General features: G+C 42.1%; 1 protein-coding gene across 1 annotated transcript in view; it reads right to left on the reverse strand.

Annotated features, from left to right (window-relative positions):
* LOC146786133 (cytochrome P450 2J4-like) overlaps positions 1–20,268 on the reverse strand; it is a 174,480-nt gene that overhangs the window by 7,891 nt on the left and 146,321 nt on the right. Inside the window, exons 7-11 of the mRNA XM_085635637.1 lie at positions 20,086–20,246; positions 15,591–15,767; positions 10,358–10,499; positions 4,377–4,564; positions 2,868–3,009 (exon numbers count right to left, since the gene is read on the reverse strand). Of these exons, the coding sequence (XP_085491763.1) occupies positions 2,868–3,009; positions 4,377–4,564; positions 10,358–10,499; positions 15,591–15,767; positions 20,086–20,246 (810 nt within the window). The remainder of the gene's footprint in view (positions 1–2,867; positions 3,010–4,376; positions 4,565–10,357; positions 10,500–15,590; positions 15,768–20,085; positions 20,247–20,268) is intronic.

Here is a 20,268-nt window from a genome sequence, read left to right on the forward strand (position 1 = left end):
TGAAGAACAAGAACATTAAAGTCACTTCTCTTATAGCAGTCACATGCAATGTTTAATATACATAATCTGCAATAACATGGGAGAAGGCATACCCCTGATGTGGGTGTGGGCAAGGTGTATGGGAGCGTAGAGGGGGGAGACTGCAGTGCGGTAACTCTAAACAGCCTGGAATGCAGGGAGGCATCTCTCGACATCCAGATTTTGGTACAGATTTACTATGATTTTGTGTCGGGTTGTGTCCGTTCATGGCACAGCCCAGATGCAAAATCCTATTTGGTATTTACTAAGCAATGCAACGTTTATTTTAGTGGCTTTGAATTGTTTAATAAATAAAAAGTGACAGCAATCTTGTGTTACTTTGTATTGGATAGGTGTTACATGGGTGGAGCATGGGCTTTACCATGCATCCACCCATGTATTTTGATGCAAACCCAAATTTCCAAATATTTGAAAACCTGGGTTCGCATCAAAAGGGTGTGCCTAACTGAGAGAGGCAAACCCAGGAGAAATATCTTTATTTCTCCTTGTTTCATCCTCTTTCCATGTGTGTTGCATTCTGCAGCACACATATAAAGATGAATATGCATGTAAGGATTGTGTTTGTACAGGAAGGTATTCCTTCCTGCGCAAAAACAATCCTGATTTTAACACAACCACCCTTTGCTTTTTCTCTAGGCAGCCTCAAGGGCGCCAGTGCAGAGAGAGAGCTGAAGTGCTCCATGTGGTAGAAGATATGGCACTGATGAGCGCTCTCCCCTTCTTGCAACGCAGCATGGCAACTTTGCTTGCCATTCTACACTGCATGAACATTTAATAAATATGCCCATTTGTGCTATGGTTTCCTTGCTTGACCCTCTCAGGTCTTTTCTCAAAAACATTTTAATGGGGAAATGGTCCTTTTAAGAATATGCCTTGCCGTTCTTTTCTCCAGCAAAAAAAAAACACTTCTTGCAGCAATATATTTTAACCCTCTACCTTTTTTAAACTTTTCAAACATCTTTAAGTTACATGTTCAGATCTTCAGAAACGACTCAGACAGCCTGAATCTTGAGTGAATATTGGGAAAAAGGGGAAACAGGCTGAAAGCAAAGTAGTTACCATAAATAATAAGTATTTTTTTTAGTTGTGGGTTAGAAGTGTCCTTGAGAATTGTTGCAAGCAAAACTTCAGAGCTGTGGAAGGCTGGGAGGACAGGAAGAGTACTTCATATAACAATTACTGTGTACAAGGCAATTTTCTTTGCACTTTGTAAAAGCTGGTGAAATTTGAGTTGTGAAAAATAGCGATATTGCAAATTCTCAGTTGGGAACATTGGGACTACCAGTTACCCCTCATTCCAGCCTCTACAACTCAGAATACAAGAATAATATTGCACACTGGAAACCTGGACCTGCAGTATCTGCATTCCCTCAGCAGTATTCCCACTCCTTGAGAAAGGCAAGGGATTGTGTACCAATCCTCACCCCTACCCGCATTTGGACCAATCAGAGGGCATAGCTTTAAGCTGCCCCTATGTATACATTTGGACCTCCCCCAGCCCCACCTCAATCTAAATCAGAGAGTGGGTGGGACATTGGTCAAACTCTTCAACTCGTAGGGCACATATTCCTCCACCACCACTGCTGAAGGTAGAGAATGAATGTACCTGCCCCAGGGTAGTCTGAGGATGAAGGTCTTTTTTGGTGTGATCTCTCCCTCACAGGTGAAGCTGGCAGTTGAGAAAGTTGCATGTTTGTATGTATGTAGAACTTATATTGCAGTAGTCTATCTGGGGAGAAAAGGACTCTGCAGACTTCTTAAGACGTGTGATGACAACCTTAACTACTGAGGAGCAATGCATTTAATATACCCTTTTAAAAGGAATGCATGCACTTTGCACCTTGGACCAGTACTCAAATCTGCTCCTGCATAAGTCAGACCCAAACCATGAATAGCTCCTCAGATCAAGACCCCAAAAGACAAGTGGAGTAGTCACTTTCGGTATGTTTTACTTATCCTGCAAGTTTTTATGTACTTTGCTAGGACAAGATGTGGAGGTTTTTCCTAAGACATCACATGTATCACTCACCTCTGACCTTATTTAATTTAGAAGAAAAACTAAAACCTCAAACTAGTCAGAGAGAAGTATTTGTTTAAAATCAAAATTGCCAGTATGTATCAACTTAAACAAAAGGCAGAGAGACCTCAGTTAGGTGAAAGGAGGAGGAGAATGAGATTTCTTGATCAAAATATATATCTGAGGGACCTGATTTAGAGTTTTGCAACAGGATACCAAATGGCAAAGGCAATGGCATACAACGCCTGCCAAACCCTCAGTTTGCACAGCTCATTTAGAAACTGTTGGACCTTAAATATTCCATCTACAGAGCCCCGTTTCCTACTTTGATTGAAAACTTCTTCTCTTACCCAACGGAGTAGGGGTCACCGAGGAAGAACATTACACCGTTTGCCATATGTCAGGAGGATGGTGTAATTCCTTTTTTTCCTGTCCATCACAAGGACAGGAAAAGAAACAATAATGACTCCCACAACCAAGGAGAAAACTTCCATGGTGTGGTGGAGATTATATTTTTGTTTTTTAGAAACAAGCTGTTGCCTGGTAGTTTGTTTCTGAAAAACTTAAAAATGTGTAAAGTTTGGTGGACAGCTGTTAAAACTGACAGCAGCCGTCCACCAACGTTTTAATGCATTAAAAGGAACCACTATGACAGCAGTTGCCTCCAAGGTACAGAGATGACTGCTTGGCCAGTGGTCATCTCGAAAGTTGGCGGATGAAGTACTATTAAGATGAAGGAGGTAATGTCCTCCAATACCCTGACGAAACTCTGAATCAGGCATTAAATCTCTTAAACCCTGACAAGGCGTACCTGCAGAAAAGGGTAAGAAGGCCTCCTTGTTCATGAACACCCCTTCTTTGTCAAGGAAATGTCCTGGATTGAACTGTCGAGGTGTCTTCCAGTGCTCAGGGTCACACAGAGCAGAGGAAAGATTAGGTATGATGAGAGAACCCTATGAGGAAAAATTAGGTTATTGGATTAGAATGACAGGCAAAAGATGTTCCTATTTTATAAATGATTTCATACAGCACAACTTTCCCCAAGGTAGGTGTCAGTGTTCTAAGCTCTGTTCTGAGGAGGTGGGAGTTGGAGAGGTCTCTAATCTTTCCAGACTCCACATCTCATGCAGTAATCTAAGTGAGTTTAAAAATGTTCATTGAGAGTTTGGTGGGAAGATGAATATGGAGTCATACAATCTCTGGGGAAAGATAATGGAGAATTCTTAGAGGTAATACATGATTAATGTGAACATTGGGAAGGCACATCAAAACAGATAGTGGTCCAATAGACCAATATGTCCACTATGATCTTCTTTTTAAAGGTAATCTGCTTGATGGATTTTGTCCCTTGACAGCTCCAGCTCCAGGTGGCTTGTTGGACAATATTTTTTAAAGAATACCCTTATCAGAATTCCTCTCACAGAGCAAGTGTGGAGATGGGTTAGAGTTGATTTAGGAAAGTTATGGCCAGATACTCTCTGGCAGGATTATTTGGATTATGTGGTGTTCAGTTCATACAAAATGTGGGAAAGTTGAACTCAACACTAGAAATTCATTTGATGTGATGGTATTCCTAAGAAACATATGGGGTCTTCAAGGTCCCACCAGAAATGCTAAATGAAAAAGACGTAGCATAACAAGAATGATGTGGTATGACATTCATTAAGGAGCATACACATAGAGTACTAGAAGGTAATTAAGATTGTAAAGCAACTACTTTGGAGAATAGATCACAGCTAGTTTAGATGTTCAAATAGCAGTCTCTTGAAACTAGGGTGACCCCACCTGTTGAGATGGAGGATAAGAATGTTAAATTGTTTCACCACTTAAGTAATATTTTGGGACACAGCATTGATGATTTCTCCAACCCACAGGTCTATAGTTGCCTACCTCTCTGGCCTTAATTATGATGAGTAACTTCTAACAAAACAATTTAAATGTCCATTTCATACTCGACTTCATGTGTGAGGTGTGTCTTAAATGTTACTTTATGGCAAAACTTGTAATCTCTGCCACTGCACCACCCGGTAATGCTGTTGATTAGTTCATTTTCTTGGGATAAAGCTTGCACTTTTTTCTTCCTATCCTGCCTCACAATGCTAGTGCATTTACCTTGCTTGTTGATAGGTGCCCTAAGTGTCAGCCACAATGTTAGTGCATTTGCACCGTGCCTGATGGTAAACTTTATACTCAATGTTAATTTTTTTCCTGACAATAATGCATTACCTATACACTGCCTGATTATAACCCTGCTCTGTCTGCTTCGTATTTTGTCTCTCAGTGCTGGTCAGTAGGTTTCTCAATGCTGGTGCATAAGTACCTTCTTAATGATGAATCCCTGTAATGAGATCTCTTTTACATTAAACCTAAGACCACTGACGGGTACAATGTTGCTCATGCGCTGTATCTCATGGATCACGGCATTGGTGTAGGGAAGCCTCTTTCGGTCCTCATAGTGAAGGATCTGGAACTCTCCAAGGACAGCATCCAGCTCCTTCTGAACATTCTCTAGAGAGAGATATTTACACAGATCAGGGAACTAGTGACATTCTTACCCACTAATGTCTACAAGTAAGACTGTTTTTGCAAGATAGTTGACAATGTAAGCCCATCCAGTCCCTCAACCCATCCTAATTCAGAACAACTGAGCTCAAACTAAATCATTGGAACTCAGCTATGCTCAGTTCATATCAAACCACCAAAACCTAATTACATATGATAAAAACCACCATCCAAATACCAATATTATGCTCTTTCATTTGAATTAATGAAGAGACTGGCACTCTGGGAGTGATTTCACAAATGTGTTTATTACAATGCCGCATGGATTAATCACATCAATGCGTATAGCCATACACAAGCATTGGTCACATTGTGCATCGCCATCTTTGATGGTGTTTTCTATCAATTGTAAAAAAAAGTGAAAACAGACCATCATACAAACATTGAAAACTAAACATATTTACATGATCCTAAGAAATCGTTTGAGCACAATATAATTCATAATCAATTTACACACTCAATTTTCTGAAATAAGCAACAACTCTAAAATCATCTCCTTTCAAACTCAGAATAACTTAATAAACCATCTGTATTCACCTGTATTAATTCATCAAAGCCAAGTGGGTTAACTTTTAAATAAAGTGACCCACCAAACTCAACAGTATTTATCAGACATATATCCTAATATTCACATAGGGTATGCCTCTTGCCAAACTAAATAAAATAAACAATAAGGTATAATAAATTAACAAAGTTAATTATATTCCTTTTATCTCCTTAACTGCCCACATGTCCCAGTGGACTACCACAGGCAATCTCTGATGTACAGTGGAAGCTCACTGGGGCAGGAGGTCTGATCAGGAGTTCAAAGAAATATAATTAAGTTATTCACTTATATTACCGTAATAAGTGGAACATAGTATTTTTTGTTGACCATATTTTGTTTATTGACCAATTAATTTTTTTTATTTAGTAGACTAGGCCCTTTATCCAACCCCCGCGGGTGCAAGACCTTCTTTAAGAAAAAAATTGGTGGGTTTACGTGGATCGGTGGACAACCACCAACCATCTTTTGCCCTAGCATGGCTCCCCCTTCATCGAAAATGTTACCAACAATCTCGTACAGTTTTATACATATATGTGCATATTGTGCTAATAATATATGATTTAGTACTCTCTTTACTCTTCTATCTTTATAACCTACTGCTATTTTTTTTCTTTTACTTTATGAAACATAAGAAAAAAGAGTTTGAGATAAAAAAATCAATAAGAGAAGTATAAACTGGTCAAGAATTGGTATGGTTTTACTGGAGAGTTATTGTCAGCTCTTGAAATTGGTAGTTGCAGCGGTATGCCATGAGAGATAGCAGTCTGTGATGGAAGTATTCACTTTATTAGCAAAAAATCTATGCTTTCAGTGTATGATTTAGCAAATAGTTTGAGGTTTTCAATACCATTCGAAAATTGTGAAAAGTGCTAATTTATGCTTATAAGAAACATTCATGAGAAGGAGACCCAGTAATATCTTAGCACAAATAATAGCTATTGAGAACACTATAATGACAAAGGTGTATTTACAGTATCCTCTTGGAAATCTAGATACCTATACATTTTGGCATTTAATTGAATGGACCTCATATTCGGCTAAAGACATACTCTTTTTCGTTGTTAAATGAGAAGAATACATTTATAAACTTTACAATGGGACTAAAATTTTAAAGTGGGTATGTTTTAGCTTTGTGTTTTAATTATGTGGCACAACCATTTTCAGGTTTCTCTTAATTTATAAATAACAATCAAGATGTAAAACTGTGACCATGTCCTTAGAGTAAGGGTCCCTTGGCACAGGACTCCTTTTACAGTGGTCAAGCTGTCTCACTATTCAGCCACTTGAGTGAACATCACACTTGCTCTTCCATCTGCCACCAGGGCCACTGGAAGAAGAGGCAATCAATCTCCTACAAACCTGGGACGAGTACATGTGTTTTACCTGCTCACACCAGCCAGGCCGTGGTGTGATTGGAGGCAGAAGTGTCAATGCATTTATGAGGTTTTTGTCTTCCATTAGTGGGAGGACCATTGTTTCCATAAACAGAAGATAGAAATCTCTGATTTTCTTTCTTGATAAACTCAACCATGTTCCTGTGAAGCATTTTCATCATCTACTTATTGAATTGCACCTAAATACCGTGCATTGGGGACTTGTAAGAAGTGATATTTACCCTTTGCCACATAGATCTACCAATCAAGTGTTAAAATCAGGGGGATATTGGCACCCCTGCTATTCAGACTACACAGAGCATAGATAAAGAAAGCCCTGAATAAAGTGCATAATTATCCTAGTTTAGGGTGAATTTTTTTTTTTTTACACAGCTTTATTCGATCTCTTTAAAACGGATCATAAAAGCACAAGTTATCTAAAAATTCCAACATAATATATACACATATATACGCATTTAAAATAAGAATTAAACAGTTTCAGTGATCCGAGTAAATTCATATAAAAAACATTTATGAAAAAAGCTGTTCAGTATTTAAAATGAATTAATTAGTTGTTGCTACTAACATTTCGTCCCACCTTTTGCCTCTGCCTAAGACAAGCCCACAAAATAAGGCAACAGAACAGCATGCAAATGGATCCAGTAGAGTTTTAAAAAAGTACATGGCCACCCGGCACTGCCTAAAATTGTGGTACCTCAGGATTGAGAGTATGAATGTTTTCCTTTCCTCTGTATAGGACTTGCAAAATAATACAATGTGTAGATCTGACTGTACTGCATAGTTGTTACAGGGACAGGGTAAGAGGTCTGCTGATTTATATTTATTTTGGGGGTATCCCCGGAGTAGCGGGATCGTGTTCATGCGGAAACGCAAAAGGATAAATCTGTGTTGCGCATTATTTATGCGTGATAAATACTGAAAACCTTCCCCCGATCTTGGTGGTACCACATCATAAAGAATGGAGGAATGATGATATTAAATATATTGGACCTGAGGCACTAACGTAACTCACACATTTGAGTAAGTTTATGCTTTTGAATTAGGTTACTATTTTTTGGGGTATTCAAAAATGGTGCTTTTGTAGTAACCCCCATAGGAAATAACGTTACATGAAGTCAAACTATTTTAAATACTTAAAATAGTTAAATAGATAAATTAAATAGTGTATATTTAATATTTGATTGTAAAATATTTTAAGACCTTGTTGTGAATTTGAAAAATAATGTTATTATACATTTTTATGAAAAATCATTAAAATAGCTTTCATTCAATCTGTACATCACTTTTAATAATTATTGATGCACATTATTAAAATATCACCACACTGACTGCCATGTTCAGGGCAGAGGCCTCAGTATGGTAATGTACAGTGAAAAAATAAATAATCAATAATTGTTACAAGTGATGTAGAGAATAAATTATAATTCATGTAATTAGTTTTAATAAAGATTTATGTTACATTATGTTGAATTATATTATACTTATTTAAGAGATATTACAATTTTTGCTTTTTTTCAACAATAATAAATATGTACTATTTTTACAAAATATGTTTAGAAGTAATTTATATTTCGATGTATTTTAAATAATCTGATTTACTTTAACATCCTTCCCGATTGGGTTTTATTTGAAGTTCCTACCTCCATTATTTTGAGAAGGTGTTGCTATACCTGTGGCTGGTCCTTTGTAGTGCTGGCCTTACTATACTGTTGTAATTTACTACAAAAGAGTAAGTGACAAGGGTTGGTTACTACAAAGGTTTGTGAATAGAACATTGTAGTAAGTTTTGTAGTAGTACTACTCAAAGTGCAGTTTGTAAATCAGGCCTGAAGTTTGGATGTTTAAAAAGTGTTAATATGCAGCTGACCTATGGGTGCACTGCATCTGGCGTATAGTTAGAATATAAAGAGAAAATCCTGAAGGAATAATTTTCACTCATTACATCAGTTGTTTGAAAGATTAGTCTGAACTTTATTTAAAGTCAGGTGTAAGCAATACCTAAAACAATTTATTTAAGCATAGTTTTTCAATACTAACTCACACTGTCATTAAAGTTTTTTTAATACATACAACAATTGTCCTCTTAAAACAGTCCATGCATCGGTTTGTAGAGACAGTTGACAGTGTATGAAACAGTGAGCCAAAAGAGAAAAGTCTCTATTTATTTATGAAGCAACAACTGTTGGTTTGTCAGGCTGATGGTAAGTAACCTGACATATGGAGGCTACACCCTGGTTATATTTTGTTATGAAATCAAATATAACTGTTTAACAAATGTTAGTGTTATAAACTTTTTTTGATCTATTAATTGTGCACTTTTTTTTTACTTTGTTTACTGCTAGCATGGCATTTTTATGATTCCTGCAAAAAGAACTATTGATGAACAGAATGCAGAACAATGTCCTACATTCTCCCCAGTACAGAGATCTGGGCCTAAACACATCGTTTTTTTGCTCACCATGCCATTCCAGTTTGGACCCAGCCATATGCAAATCAGTCTTGACCCTGTGCTCAATGGGAACAGTCCAGCCCGAACTGCCAGGCCAGGTCCTTCCTGGACTGGAAACAAGCATCCTAGGACCGGTTTCGGGGTTTCACCCCTCTTCAGCCAGGATAGCTTGATTCCAGTGGCACTTTTTATGATTCCACCAGTGTCACAGATCACTTAACATCTCTCCCTGGGGTGTTATGGTGGTCAAAGGTAATGTGATATTGCAAATTGTGAGAAGAATAGAGGCTTTTTTAAGGTTATGGGGCATATTTACAATAAAGTGGTGAAGCGTGTCGTTAAGCCAAGAAGGCTAACGACACGCTTTGTCACTTTGGAAATGCAGAGCTGTACCATATTTAATAGAATATGGTACATGCCTGGGTTTCCCCCTGCACTGGTGCTAAATTAAGCTGCATAGCGCCAACGCAGGCACCCTTGCTCCATAGTGCAAGGGTGCCTGTCTTGAGGGGAAGATTGCTTATGTACGGGAAGGTTCCCTTTCCTGCTCATAAACAATCTTGAAATGTCGTTTTGTAACGTCTGTGTGTGCTGCTTAATGCTGCACATAAAGTAGTTGCAAAACGTCTTTTTTTTTAAATGATTGTTTATGTGCAGGAAGAGGAACCTTCCTGCACATAAACAGTCATAGACAATTTACTGTTTTTATGTGTGCTGCACAAGGCAGCACACATGGAATCAGCAAAAACTAGGAGAAATAAAGCATTTCTCCTCATTTCGCCTGTTTTCTTAATTTTGGCACTGCCTCCTATTTACACCACCCTTGAAAATAGGGAGTAGCGACAAAATCAATGGGTTTTGCAGTTGAACACCCACAGCAACACCCATTGCCCTCCCCTTTCACGCTTAAGCACAGTGTGGGAGAGTGCCTTATTTACAAGGCAGAGTTATGCCTACACTGCCTTGTAGATAAGGCGAGTCCCCTATCGCCATCACAACGTCACTGAAAGTGATGTTGTGATGGCGAAAGGGGCTTGTAAATACTCTCCTGTGTGACTTCAATTCTACTACCCATGGAATTTTGGTGAATTACTGTCATTGACTGTTCACCTATACAAGCCCTAAAGGACATTCTGCAGATGGTGCTTGTTTTGAGCTGGTTTGACAGATGTCATACATTGCATTGAAGCTGTAAATAAACATTCATCTTGCATTGGAATATAATGCACCCCAAATATAATTCTTTAATTGCATTTGCTAATGTACTGAACATGCCCATTCCTTTGACTTCTGAATTAATATCACATAGGATATAAAATACTTTGTGTAGTACCCATCCTAGCCCTCACCTTGGATTTCTGGGTATTTCACCATGTAAAGGAGTGCCCAGCGTAGGGTGGTGGTGGTGGTCTCTGTCCCAGCTCCAAACAAATCAGCTGCAAGGCGGACCAAGTTATGCTCATCAAATGTAGAGGCAACATCATGAGAGTCCTGAATGGAATATTAATATGCAAATTTAGCAAATGTGAAATATTGAAACAGCCTATTGTGAGGACATCATATCTTGGGGAACTGATTGATGATGTAAAGCAGTCTAGTCTTGGTCATAAAATCAAATTGACGGAAATTAGTATGTTGAATTGCATAATTAAATTACACAAATTGCAGATTTAATTTTATCATAGGTATAGGTACGGATACCTATGGGTTAGATAAATTAGGGCAAGGTTTTATTATAAACTCTGATCTGGAAGCATAATGAATGTGGATGAGTGATCATGCTTGCAGTAGTTAAGGTGAGATTATTTGATTATCCAGAAGAATGGCAGTGAAGAAAGACTTAAGAAATCTGATGGATGGGCAGATTTAATAACCCTACAATAAGGAGTGATCGGAAAGAGCAGTGTTTACCTTTGAAAAGAGGAATGGAACAAATTAGTAGCAGATAAGAATTTAGAAAAGGAAGAAAGGATGAAAGAATCAGTGACGGATGATGTATTTATTCAGCTTTTTTTTCTGTAAATTGCCACATTTAGGGCCTTTCACTTTCTTTGGACAGTTGTGAAACTATCTCTGTCAATAGGGTTTGGTTGACTTGCTGGGGCTGTGTTTGCAGTTTTATCCTGTAAGAACTGAAGTGAGGTTCTAAGCTTGCTGATGTTTGGGGCCCACTCCCATGATACAGAGGAAGACCGGTTAGTCACAGAATTGACCAGGGGCCGTAATATAGAATATGGGTCACTCTCCTTGTTAGTGTGGAGGGCACCTATCAAAAGATGCACTTGATGCTAACAAGGAGAGTTCACCGTATTATTTTGAATGTGCAGCCCCCTGGGCAGCCACAAAGTAGGGCTGCCCTGGTAGCAGGGCAATTATCTGAAATATGGAGCAGCTATAGAGATCCCCTTGCAGGCAGCAGCAGTGGGTGACTGCACCCCCATTTCCCCCCTCTAGAGGGCTGCCATCAGGGGGTGCACTGACAGTGCACCACCTTTTAGGTGGCGACCTCTGACCCTGCTCGCAGGCAGGTCTCTCCCCACGCCACCACACGGCTGCCAGCTGCCTCATGCCTGATTCCTGTGCCGTTCACTTCTGCTCCTTTTTCCCCTACACCCTAACTGTGTCACTGTTCTATTTCCTTTTTTCAGGTTTCCTTTGCCGGTACACACAGGCTGCTGCCCGCCTTTTCCCGCCGTTCCCACTCCTCCTACCGCTGCGTCCCTGCAGCCCGCCCCCCTGCTTTCCCATTGGCCACCCCGCTCCCGCCTCCCAGCTGCTCCTCCCTCCCTCTCCCCCTCTTATGGAGGCCGCGCAGTGGTGAAGGAGCGACCTCTGATCCTGCTCGCAGGCAAGTCGCTCCCCACGCCACCACACGGCTGCCAGCTGCCTCGTGCCTGATTCCTGTGCCGTTCACTTCTGCTCCTTGTTCCCCTACACCCTAACTGTGTCACTGTTCTATTTTCTTTTTTCAGGTTTCCTTCGCTGGTACACACCGGCTGCTGCCCGCCTTTTCCCGCCGTTCCCACTCCTCCCGCCGCACACACGAACCTTTTTCCTGCCGCACCTGCAACTTCACCTGCAACAGATCCACCAAACCTCCAAGGACCGGAAACAACCAACTCCGCTGCATACTCCTCAACACCCGCTCCGCACGCAAACATGCCGTCGAGCTCTGGGACCTGCTTGACACCTCCGACCCAGACGTTGCCTTCCTGACCGAGACCTGGTGGAATGACTCTTCAGCGTCCGACATCACCATAGCCATCGCAGACGGAGACAAGATCACCCGCAGGGATCGCGACAACGGAATCGGAGGAGGGTTAGCCATCATCCAGTAGTCCACTCCCAAGGTCTACACCCACGCAGACGACACCCTCAACACTGCCGAACACCTGCACTTCCGGATCCACACCGACCCCAACACCACACTCAGAGGAACCCTCATCTACAGACCCCCCGGACCCAGTGCTCACATTAGCGACTCCATCGCCGACCTCGCCAGCACCCACGCACTCACCTCCAAGGACTACATCCTCCTCGGAGACCTGAACTACCACCTCGAGAACAACAACGACGCCAACTCCACCACCCTGATCGACAACCTCGCCAACATCGGCCTCAAACAGCTCGTCAACTAACCCACCCACGCCGCCGGCCACACGCTCGACCCCGTCTTCACCACTAGCACCCACGTTGCCTTCATCCGCACCACCAAACTCCACTGGACCGACCACCGCTGCATCCATTTCACCTTCAAGAAACCAACCACGCACCACCGCACCCAACAGCGGCCTCGACGCTGCTGGAGCAAAGTCACCGAAGACCAAGTGACATCCACCGTCACCCAGAACCCACCCGCCGACCCCACCAACCCAGACACCGCCGCCCACAACTTCAGACAGTGGATTGACGACTGCGCCAACACCCTCGCCCCGCTCAAGAGACCTTCCAACAGCCACACCAGCAAGAAAGCTACCTGGTTCACTGAAGAACTCCAGACCTCCAAATGTACATGCCGGAAACTGGAGAAGAAATGGCTCCACGATCGTACACCAGACAGTCACGCAACCCACAAGGACGCCTCCCGCAGACATCACCAATTTATCAGAGCAGCCAAGAGATCTTCCTTCAAAGCCCGCCTGGACAACAACGCACACAACAGCAAAGAACTTTTCAACATAGTGAAGGAACTCTCCAACCCCAGCGCCATCACCAACGACATCCCGCCCTCACAAGACCTGTGAGAATCACTGGCCACCTTCTTCCACCGCAAGATCGTTGACATCCACAACAGCTTCAACACCACGACCGCCCCGACTACGACAGACTCCACCCACCCTGCAAACACCACCTGCACCAACCTCCTGACCTCCTGGTCCTACGTCAACAACGACGAGACACGCAAGATCATGAACTCCATCTACTCAGGATCCCCGTCAGACCCCTGCCCTCACCACATATTCAACAAAGCTGACACATCCATCGCACCCCAAGTACGGAAGGTCATCAACACCTCCTTCAAGACAGCGACATTCCCGGAAAGCTGAAAGAACGCCGAAATCAATGCCCTCCTCAAAAAACCCAAGGCGGACCCCAAGGACCTCAAGAACTTCCGGCCCATCTCTCTGCTCCCTTTCCCGGCAAAGGTCATCGAGAAAACCGTCAACATGCAACTCACCCGCCACCTCGAGGACAACAACATCTTAGACCCCTCCCAGTCCGGATTCAGACGATACCACAGCACCGAGACAGCCCTCATTGCCGCCACAGACGACATCAGACACCAACTTGACAACGGCGAAACATCATCCCTGATCCTCCTGGACCTATCAGCCGCCTTCGACACGGTCTGCCACCACACACTAAAGACACGCCTCCAAGAAGCCGGAATCCAGGAGAAGGCCCTGGACTGGACAATGTCCTTCCTCACCGGCAGAACCCAGAGAGTCCGCCTCCCACCTTTCCTATCCGAAGCCACCGAAATAAGCTGCGGCGTACCCCAGGGCTCATCCCTCAGCCCTACCCTGTTCAACATCTACATGGCCCCCCTCGCACAACTAGTCCGCTAGCACGACCTGAACATCATCTCCTATGCCGACGACACCCAGCTCATCCTCTCCCTCACCAAGGAACCGCACACCGCCAAGACCAACCTCCACGAGGGAATGAAGGCTTTGGCCGAATGGATGAGGAGCAGCCGTCTGAAACTGAACTCGGACAAAACGGAGGTCCTCATCCTCGGCCCCACCCCCTCTGCCTGGGACGACTCATGGTGGCCGACCACACTGGGAACAGCACCGACACCCACGGACCACGCACCCAACCTAGGATTCATACTCGACTCCTCTCTCTCCATGTCGAAGCAGGTCAACGCCGTCTCCTCCTCCTGCTACAACACCCTCCGCATGCTCCGGAGGATCGCCAAATGGATCCTGACCGAAACCAGAAGAACGGTCCCAAGCCCTCGTCAGCAGCAGGCTGGACTACGGCAACTCACTCTATGCACGAATCCCGGCCAAACACCTACAACGACTGCAACGCATCCAAAACGCCTTCGCCCGACTGATCCTCAACATCCCACGCCACAGCCACATCACCCCCCACTTGAGAGACCTACACTGGCTCCCCATCAAGAAGAGGATCACTTTCAAGCTCCTCACCCACACACACAAAGCACTCCACAACACCGGACCAGCCTACCTGAACAGCAGACTCAGCTTCTACACCCCCACCCGCCAGCTCCGCTCTGCCAGCCTCGCCCTCGCTGCCATCCCCTGCATCCAACGAGCAACCTCCGGCGGCAGGTCCTTCTCCTTCCTCACTGCCAAGACTTGGAACACCCTCTCTGCCCACCTGCGGCAGACCCAGGACCTGCTCAAACCTCAGGAGACTCCTCAAGACCTGGCTCTTCGAGCAGTAGCAGCACCCCCTCCCCTCAGCGCCTTGAGACCCTCACGGGTGAGTAGTGCGCTTTACAAATGACTGATTGATTGATTAATTGATTGATTGAATGTCAGTGCTCCTCCTGACAGCTTCTTTGCCTCTGCGCACATATCTATAATACGGCGCAGAGGCAATGGGATTCCCTAATTTGCGTGAAGCCAAGCCCCCATGAAAACAAGGGAACACCCACTAGTGATAGTGCTGTCTCTATATGTGCGCCAGCACTATTTGTATTACAGAAAGAGTAGCACAAGCGTCAGCGGCCTTTTCTGTAATACCAAAGTGCCCTGAGGGTGCACAAAGCGGGAGGACATGTCCGTTGCGCCCCAGGACACTTTGTATAATACAGCTATTGGTGCTGAATTAAGACCTAAAACGGCATGACTTTCAAAGGCTCGGTTGGTTTGTTAGTTTAGAGCTGAAGTTAATCAAAGTATGGGAATACAGAACTTTACATTTTTTACTCGCACACTTTATTCTTCAGTTAATTTGAATTAAATACCAATTTGCATGAGAAACCAGTCATAAAGATTCCTGTTGTGTGACATTTTTTCTTATTATCGCATGGGTTTTATCAGTTACAAAGCACTGCCTGGGAGCATTACTAGAGCAGCCAGCATGGCAGAAGCAAACACTTACTCTTGATATTTTAGCTTGGTAGAAATCAATCACATCCTGGGGTTCCTCAGGCACTCCATTCTCTTTGTGACTCTGGATTTCCTTCTTTACAAATTCTTCCACAAAAGCATTGCTCTTGAAGACATCCTGATGAGGTCCTGGAATATACCGCAACAGCCAGGGGAACGCATCAAAGAGCTTGAGTGAAAGAAATTGCATTGATTAAGCAGAGTGCCCTTTTCTGATCAAACATTCAACACAATTATTGTAGGAACTTAGCAGGATGCTCCCTGAATGTTCTTGTTTGGTGCAATCTACCTCTAATACAGATGTATTCTGGATTATTGGTAGACAATCATGAAGCGTCACACTTTTATTTATGTGAGTAGGTATGTGGAACAAGTTTTTGATTGTCTGCATGTCTAAGACAAAATGAAATTAGAAACTGCATTGTCAGAAAACCTAGAACATCAGAAAGAATCTGTTGTGGTATGAAATGAACTGTACAATTACAGTAACAGTATGTAAGGTCTAGGCACGAGAACTTTGATCAAACCCAATCTATACAAGTTCTGATTCTTCTGTGTATTCTCGAAGGAAAGCCTTGATGTTTGTGTCGAGCTGTTATGGTTGAGCTCAGATTCCCTACAGTGTCTAGCATTTATTTCTAGGTGCCATATTCTAACTGTGTTAAAACTCAGCCACAGCTCACATCACTTTTGAGGCTTCTCTCCCACACCTTCAAAGTCTCCTTGTCCATCAACCCTCCTTACTCTACCTCTTGTTCAAATGGTCCCTGCTCACCCATTCTTCTAAATCCTTTTGTGCCCACCACCCACAGACGGGTCCCACAACAACAACAGATCTTTTCTACTTGTGTCCAAAAGCATTTCCTACATCTTGTTGCTTTGAAAGTGGACTTGTCTCTGAGGCAGTTTCCAGAACTCCAGTGAAAAATGTAGGGCACCAAAAGCAAGTGACAGAACATCCAAGTACTTGGGGGCATATCAACAACAACCGGCGATAATTATCGCTAAGCGCACTTAGCGCTAGGATAATTATCGCCGGCTAGCGTTGATTTTTATCGCTGAGATAGCGTGCTATTAGCAACGCTTATCTCAATAGCGATAAAAATCCTCACGCTAAGTGGCTAACGTGAGATTATCGCTGGAAACCCAGCGATAATCTCACGTTAGCTTGTTGATAGGGACAAACAAATTTAGCCATGATATCCTCCTTCCATAGGATATCATGGCTAAGGCAGAAAAATACCAGACGTAAAAAAGCAGCGTTAACCACGGTTAGCGCTGCTTTTTTTGTCTCTAACAGGGTTAGCGATATTCTTGATAATAGGAGAAATGTCGCTTAGCGACATTTCTCCTATTATTTTACTCTGGAACGCCCCCTCTGCATCTCATTAGAGATGCAAGGGGAAGCGTAGAGTAAAAGGGTGCTAACATGCAAATTTGCATGTTAGCACCCTGTTGTTGATAGGGTGCTAGTTTTATCTCTGCTTTTTTGGCTTTTAAAGCCAAAAAAGCAGAGATAAAGCCCTTGTTGATATGCCCCTAAGTGACTTAGAATCAGTCCTGAGGCCGACATGCCAAATGAGAAATACAGAATGTGGAAAAAGTCCAGGGCACCAAAAAATTCAATCGTAATAAAAATGTGACGATGTAAGAGTTCAGAAGTGATGGAGAAAAACTGTAGCACATGTCAGAAGGGAAACTAAACAGAGTCAATGTGAATTCAATTTCAATGGCGATCTGTCCTTTACCCTAAACCTACATATGAAATCCAGAAACACATCATACTATAGTGTTCACTCACTGTCCTGTGTCTAGTCTTAATGTATGATACAAGCTCTGTTGCCACCTCTGCAATATTTTAAAGTGCTTTGAAGTGGATTAATGGAGGGAAAATGCAAAACATAAAAGCACCTATGTGAATTCAATACATAACACTGTGATAGAGAATTGTGCTAAAATTATCCCTGATCATGAGAACATTAATATGATGTCAGCTACTGTGAGATTTTTCTATCTCTGGGAACATCAGCTTCTCTGACAAGTGTAAACTGCCCTCTCTCTGAGTATAAAATAAACCAGTCAATATTTCGGAAAGGTGTTGGTGTTAAATTGTGTAAAATTGAGAAAAATGTAATATCATCTTTTGACTGCTGTATTAATCTCTCTTTTTCGTAAAACGTATATTATATCCCACTTTCTCATTTAACTTCTATTATTTTTATCTTTCTATTTTCTCTGTCTTTGGTGGTGTGCTCCCTCTCTTTTACTTTATTTATCATAGCCTTTGGCCTATTTTTGGTCTTGCACATGTTAATCTCACTGAATGCGATTTCAATGCACGCCATGATGTATGCATGCATAGCAATGTCAATACCAGTAAAAACGATGTCAATGTATGCTATGACAAATGTATGCATAATAATGAGAATGTCGGTAAATATGATATCAATGACCGCCATGTTATATGTGCACGTAGTAACTAGCTCATATCATTGCTGTCAAATTCACACCAGATGACCTACCCATCAACTCCAAGTCATAAATATGTGATCTGACAGGCGCTGTGACCCAAACCCAAGCCTACCGATTGATAGGTCACAGGCGGGGTTACACTTAGCCTGAAGAAAAATGTGCAAACAGGGTATACCCTGATCGATCCCATGGATAGGCAGTAACACCACAAACAGGTCCGAGGACATTGACCCCAATAAAACATGTTTGGCCTAAAGCGTGCGTTCCCAAAATACCACAAAGTCAGATGCCACATGTAGTTAGGGTAAGAGAAAGTGGGGCACCCAATAAACCCTTGGAGGCTTGGGAAATGTATCTATAAATAGGTAACTGTGCCTACAAGGGCTTTCAATTTAGAAAACGGGCTTAAACAATTTTAACAATGTCGGTAAGTCCCCACCGGTGACTTACAGTTGGACAATCAATACATTCATTTGTTCATTTAGATCATGATAAATCAGAACAGATATTCTCAGAAACGGGTGTAAGTTTAACAAAATACAGACTTATTTAATATAGACAAAAAGGGGTACAGAAAACTATAACAAAACACAATGACCGAGGTTAATAAATGATGTACAGAAATTGATGCCTCTGGGTCATTAGTGTAAACATCCATTCCAAAGTAAATTAACGGAAATTGAATCTGATGAAAACAGAAAACATTTCCTTAAGGCAATGAATCACTGGGGAAATAGATGGAAGTGTCGATGTTTCGGTCTTTATGGTGTATGAATTCTTCAGACCATCTTCAGGATGAAAAGTTGAGAAACTTATATGACCCTTCTATTTACTTTGGAATAGATGTTTACACTAATGACCCAGAGGCATCAATTTCTGTACATCATTTATCAACCTCGGTCATTGTGTTTTGTTATAGTTTTCTGTACCCCTTTTTCTCTATATTAAATAAGTCTTTATTTTGAAAAAACTCACACTTGTTTCTGAGAATATCTGTTTGTTAATTTATCATGATCTAAATGAACAAATTAATGTATTGATTGTCCAACTGTAAGTCACCGGCGGGGACTTACGGACATTGTTAAAACATTTTAATACAGTTTTTTTTAATGAAATCCCTTGTAAGCACAGTTACCTATTTTTATAGATACATGTAGTTAGGAACACTCAGCTAATCGAACAACAGCATGCACACCACACGCAGTGATCAAACGCTCCCTATGACAGCTATCTGGACAAATACACACTGACCCAGTCTAGCTATCCATGAGGTCGAGAACCACCTGTGCCCCCCCTTATCATATGGTTGTAATTATGGTTCATGACTAGGCCTGGATCTATATGCTTGACAAGAATATGTAATTATTCAATTGTACCTCAGGAACTGTATATTACCGGCCAAAACTTCTGTACTTTGAGACTGTGGTCAGACACGACTCTGTTGATGCTCCTCCAGCCGCTGCGTTTAATTAAACCAACCTGTTCCTGTTTTGCCAAATGCCCCTTGTATTTTAAAATTTTCATTGTAAATTCATATCCGAGCAACACACATGTAATAATAATATTAACGTTGGCATACCCCATTTTGGTAGCTATGTGCTCTACAAACTTTGATAAGAATAATAATAATACTCTATTGTCTCCTGCTGCAGATTTTATTATACATCTGTGCTTTCGCTTTTTAGCATACTTTCTCTCTGTTTTTTCTTACTCGCTCCCCTACATTTTTCATTCCTGTTGCACTTTCCTGTCCTTCTCCCTTTCCTTTTTAAGTGCTCTTTCTCCTTCAAATACTTTCTCATTTTATAAAATCAGTTTCTCTCTATGTGGGCATTAATATTCTTCCTAATTTTCTCTCTCTGTCTGTAACACAAAGCTTACATGTCTTATTCATCAGCTTTTCTTTCACAAGCTAACTTGTAATATGTCTCAGGTCACACATTCAAGTTTCCGTGCACAAGTTGCTCCCTCTGAGTACCCACTCACTTACAATATGAAGTCATCTTAACACTCACCCTGCCCCATGAGCTGACTAGTTTGCTAAGAATGACATCATTTGCTTCAATGAGCTGATGGAATTCTTTATCGTCTCTGGAGAAGCGGTGTCCAAAAACCACAGCAGAGATTACATTAGTGACAGAATGGACGATTCCCGGAGATGGATCCAGGCTTTTCCCTGCAACAACAAAAAGAAGAAC

The sequence above is a fragment of the Triturus cristatus genome, chromosome 11 (genome assembly GCF_964204655.1).
Source record: "Triturus cristatus chromosome 11, aTriCri1.1, whole genome shotgun sequence".
Lineage (NCBI taxonomy): Eukaryota > Metazoa > Chordata > Amphibia > Caudata > Salamandridae > Triturus > Triturus cristatus.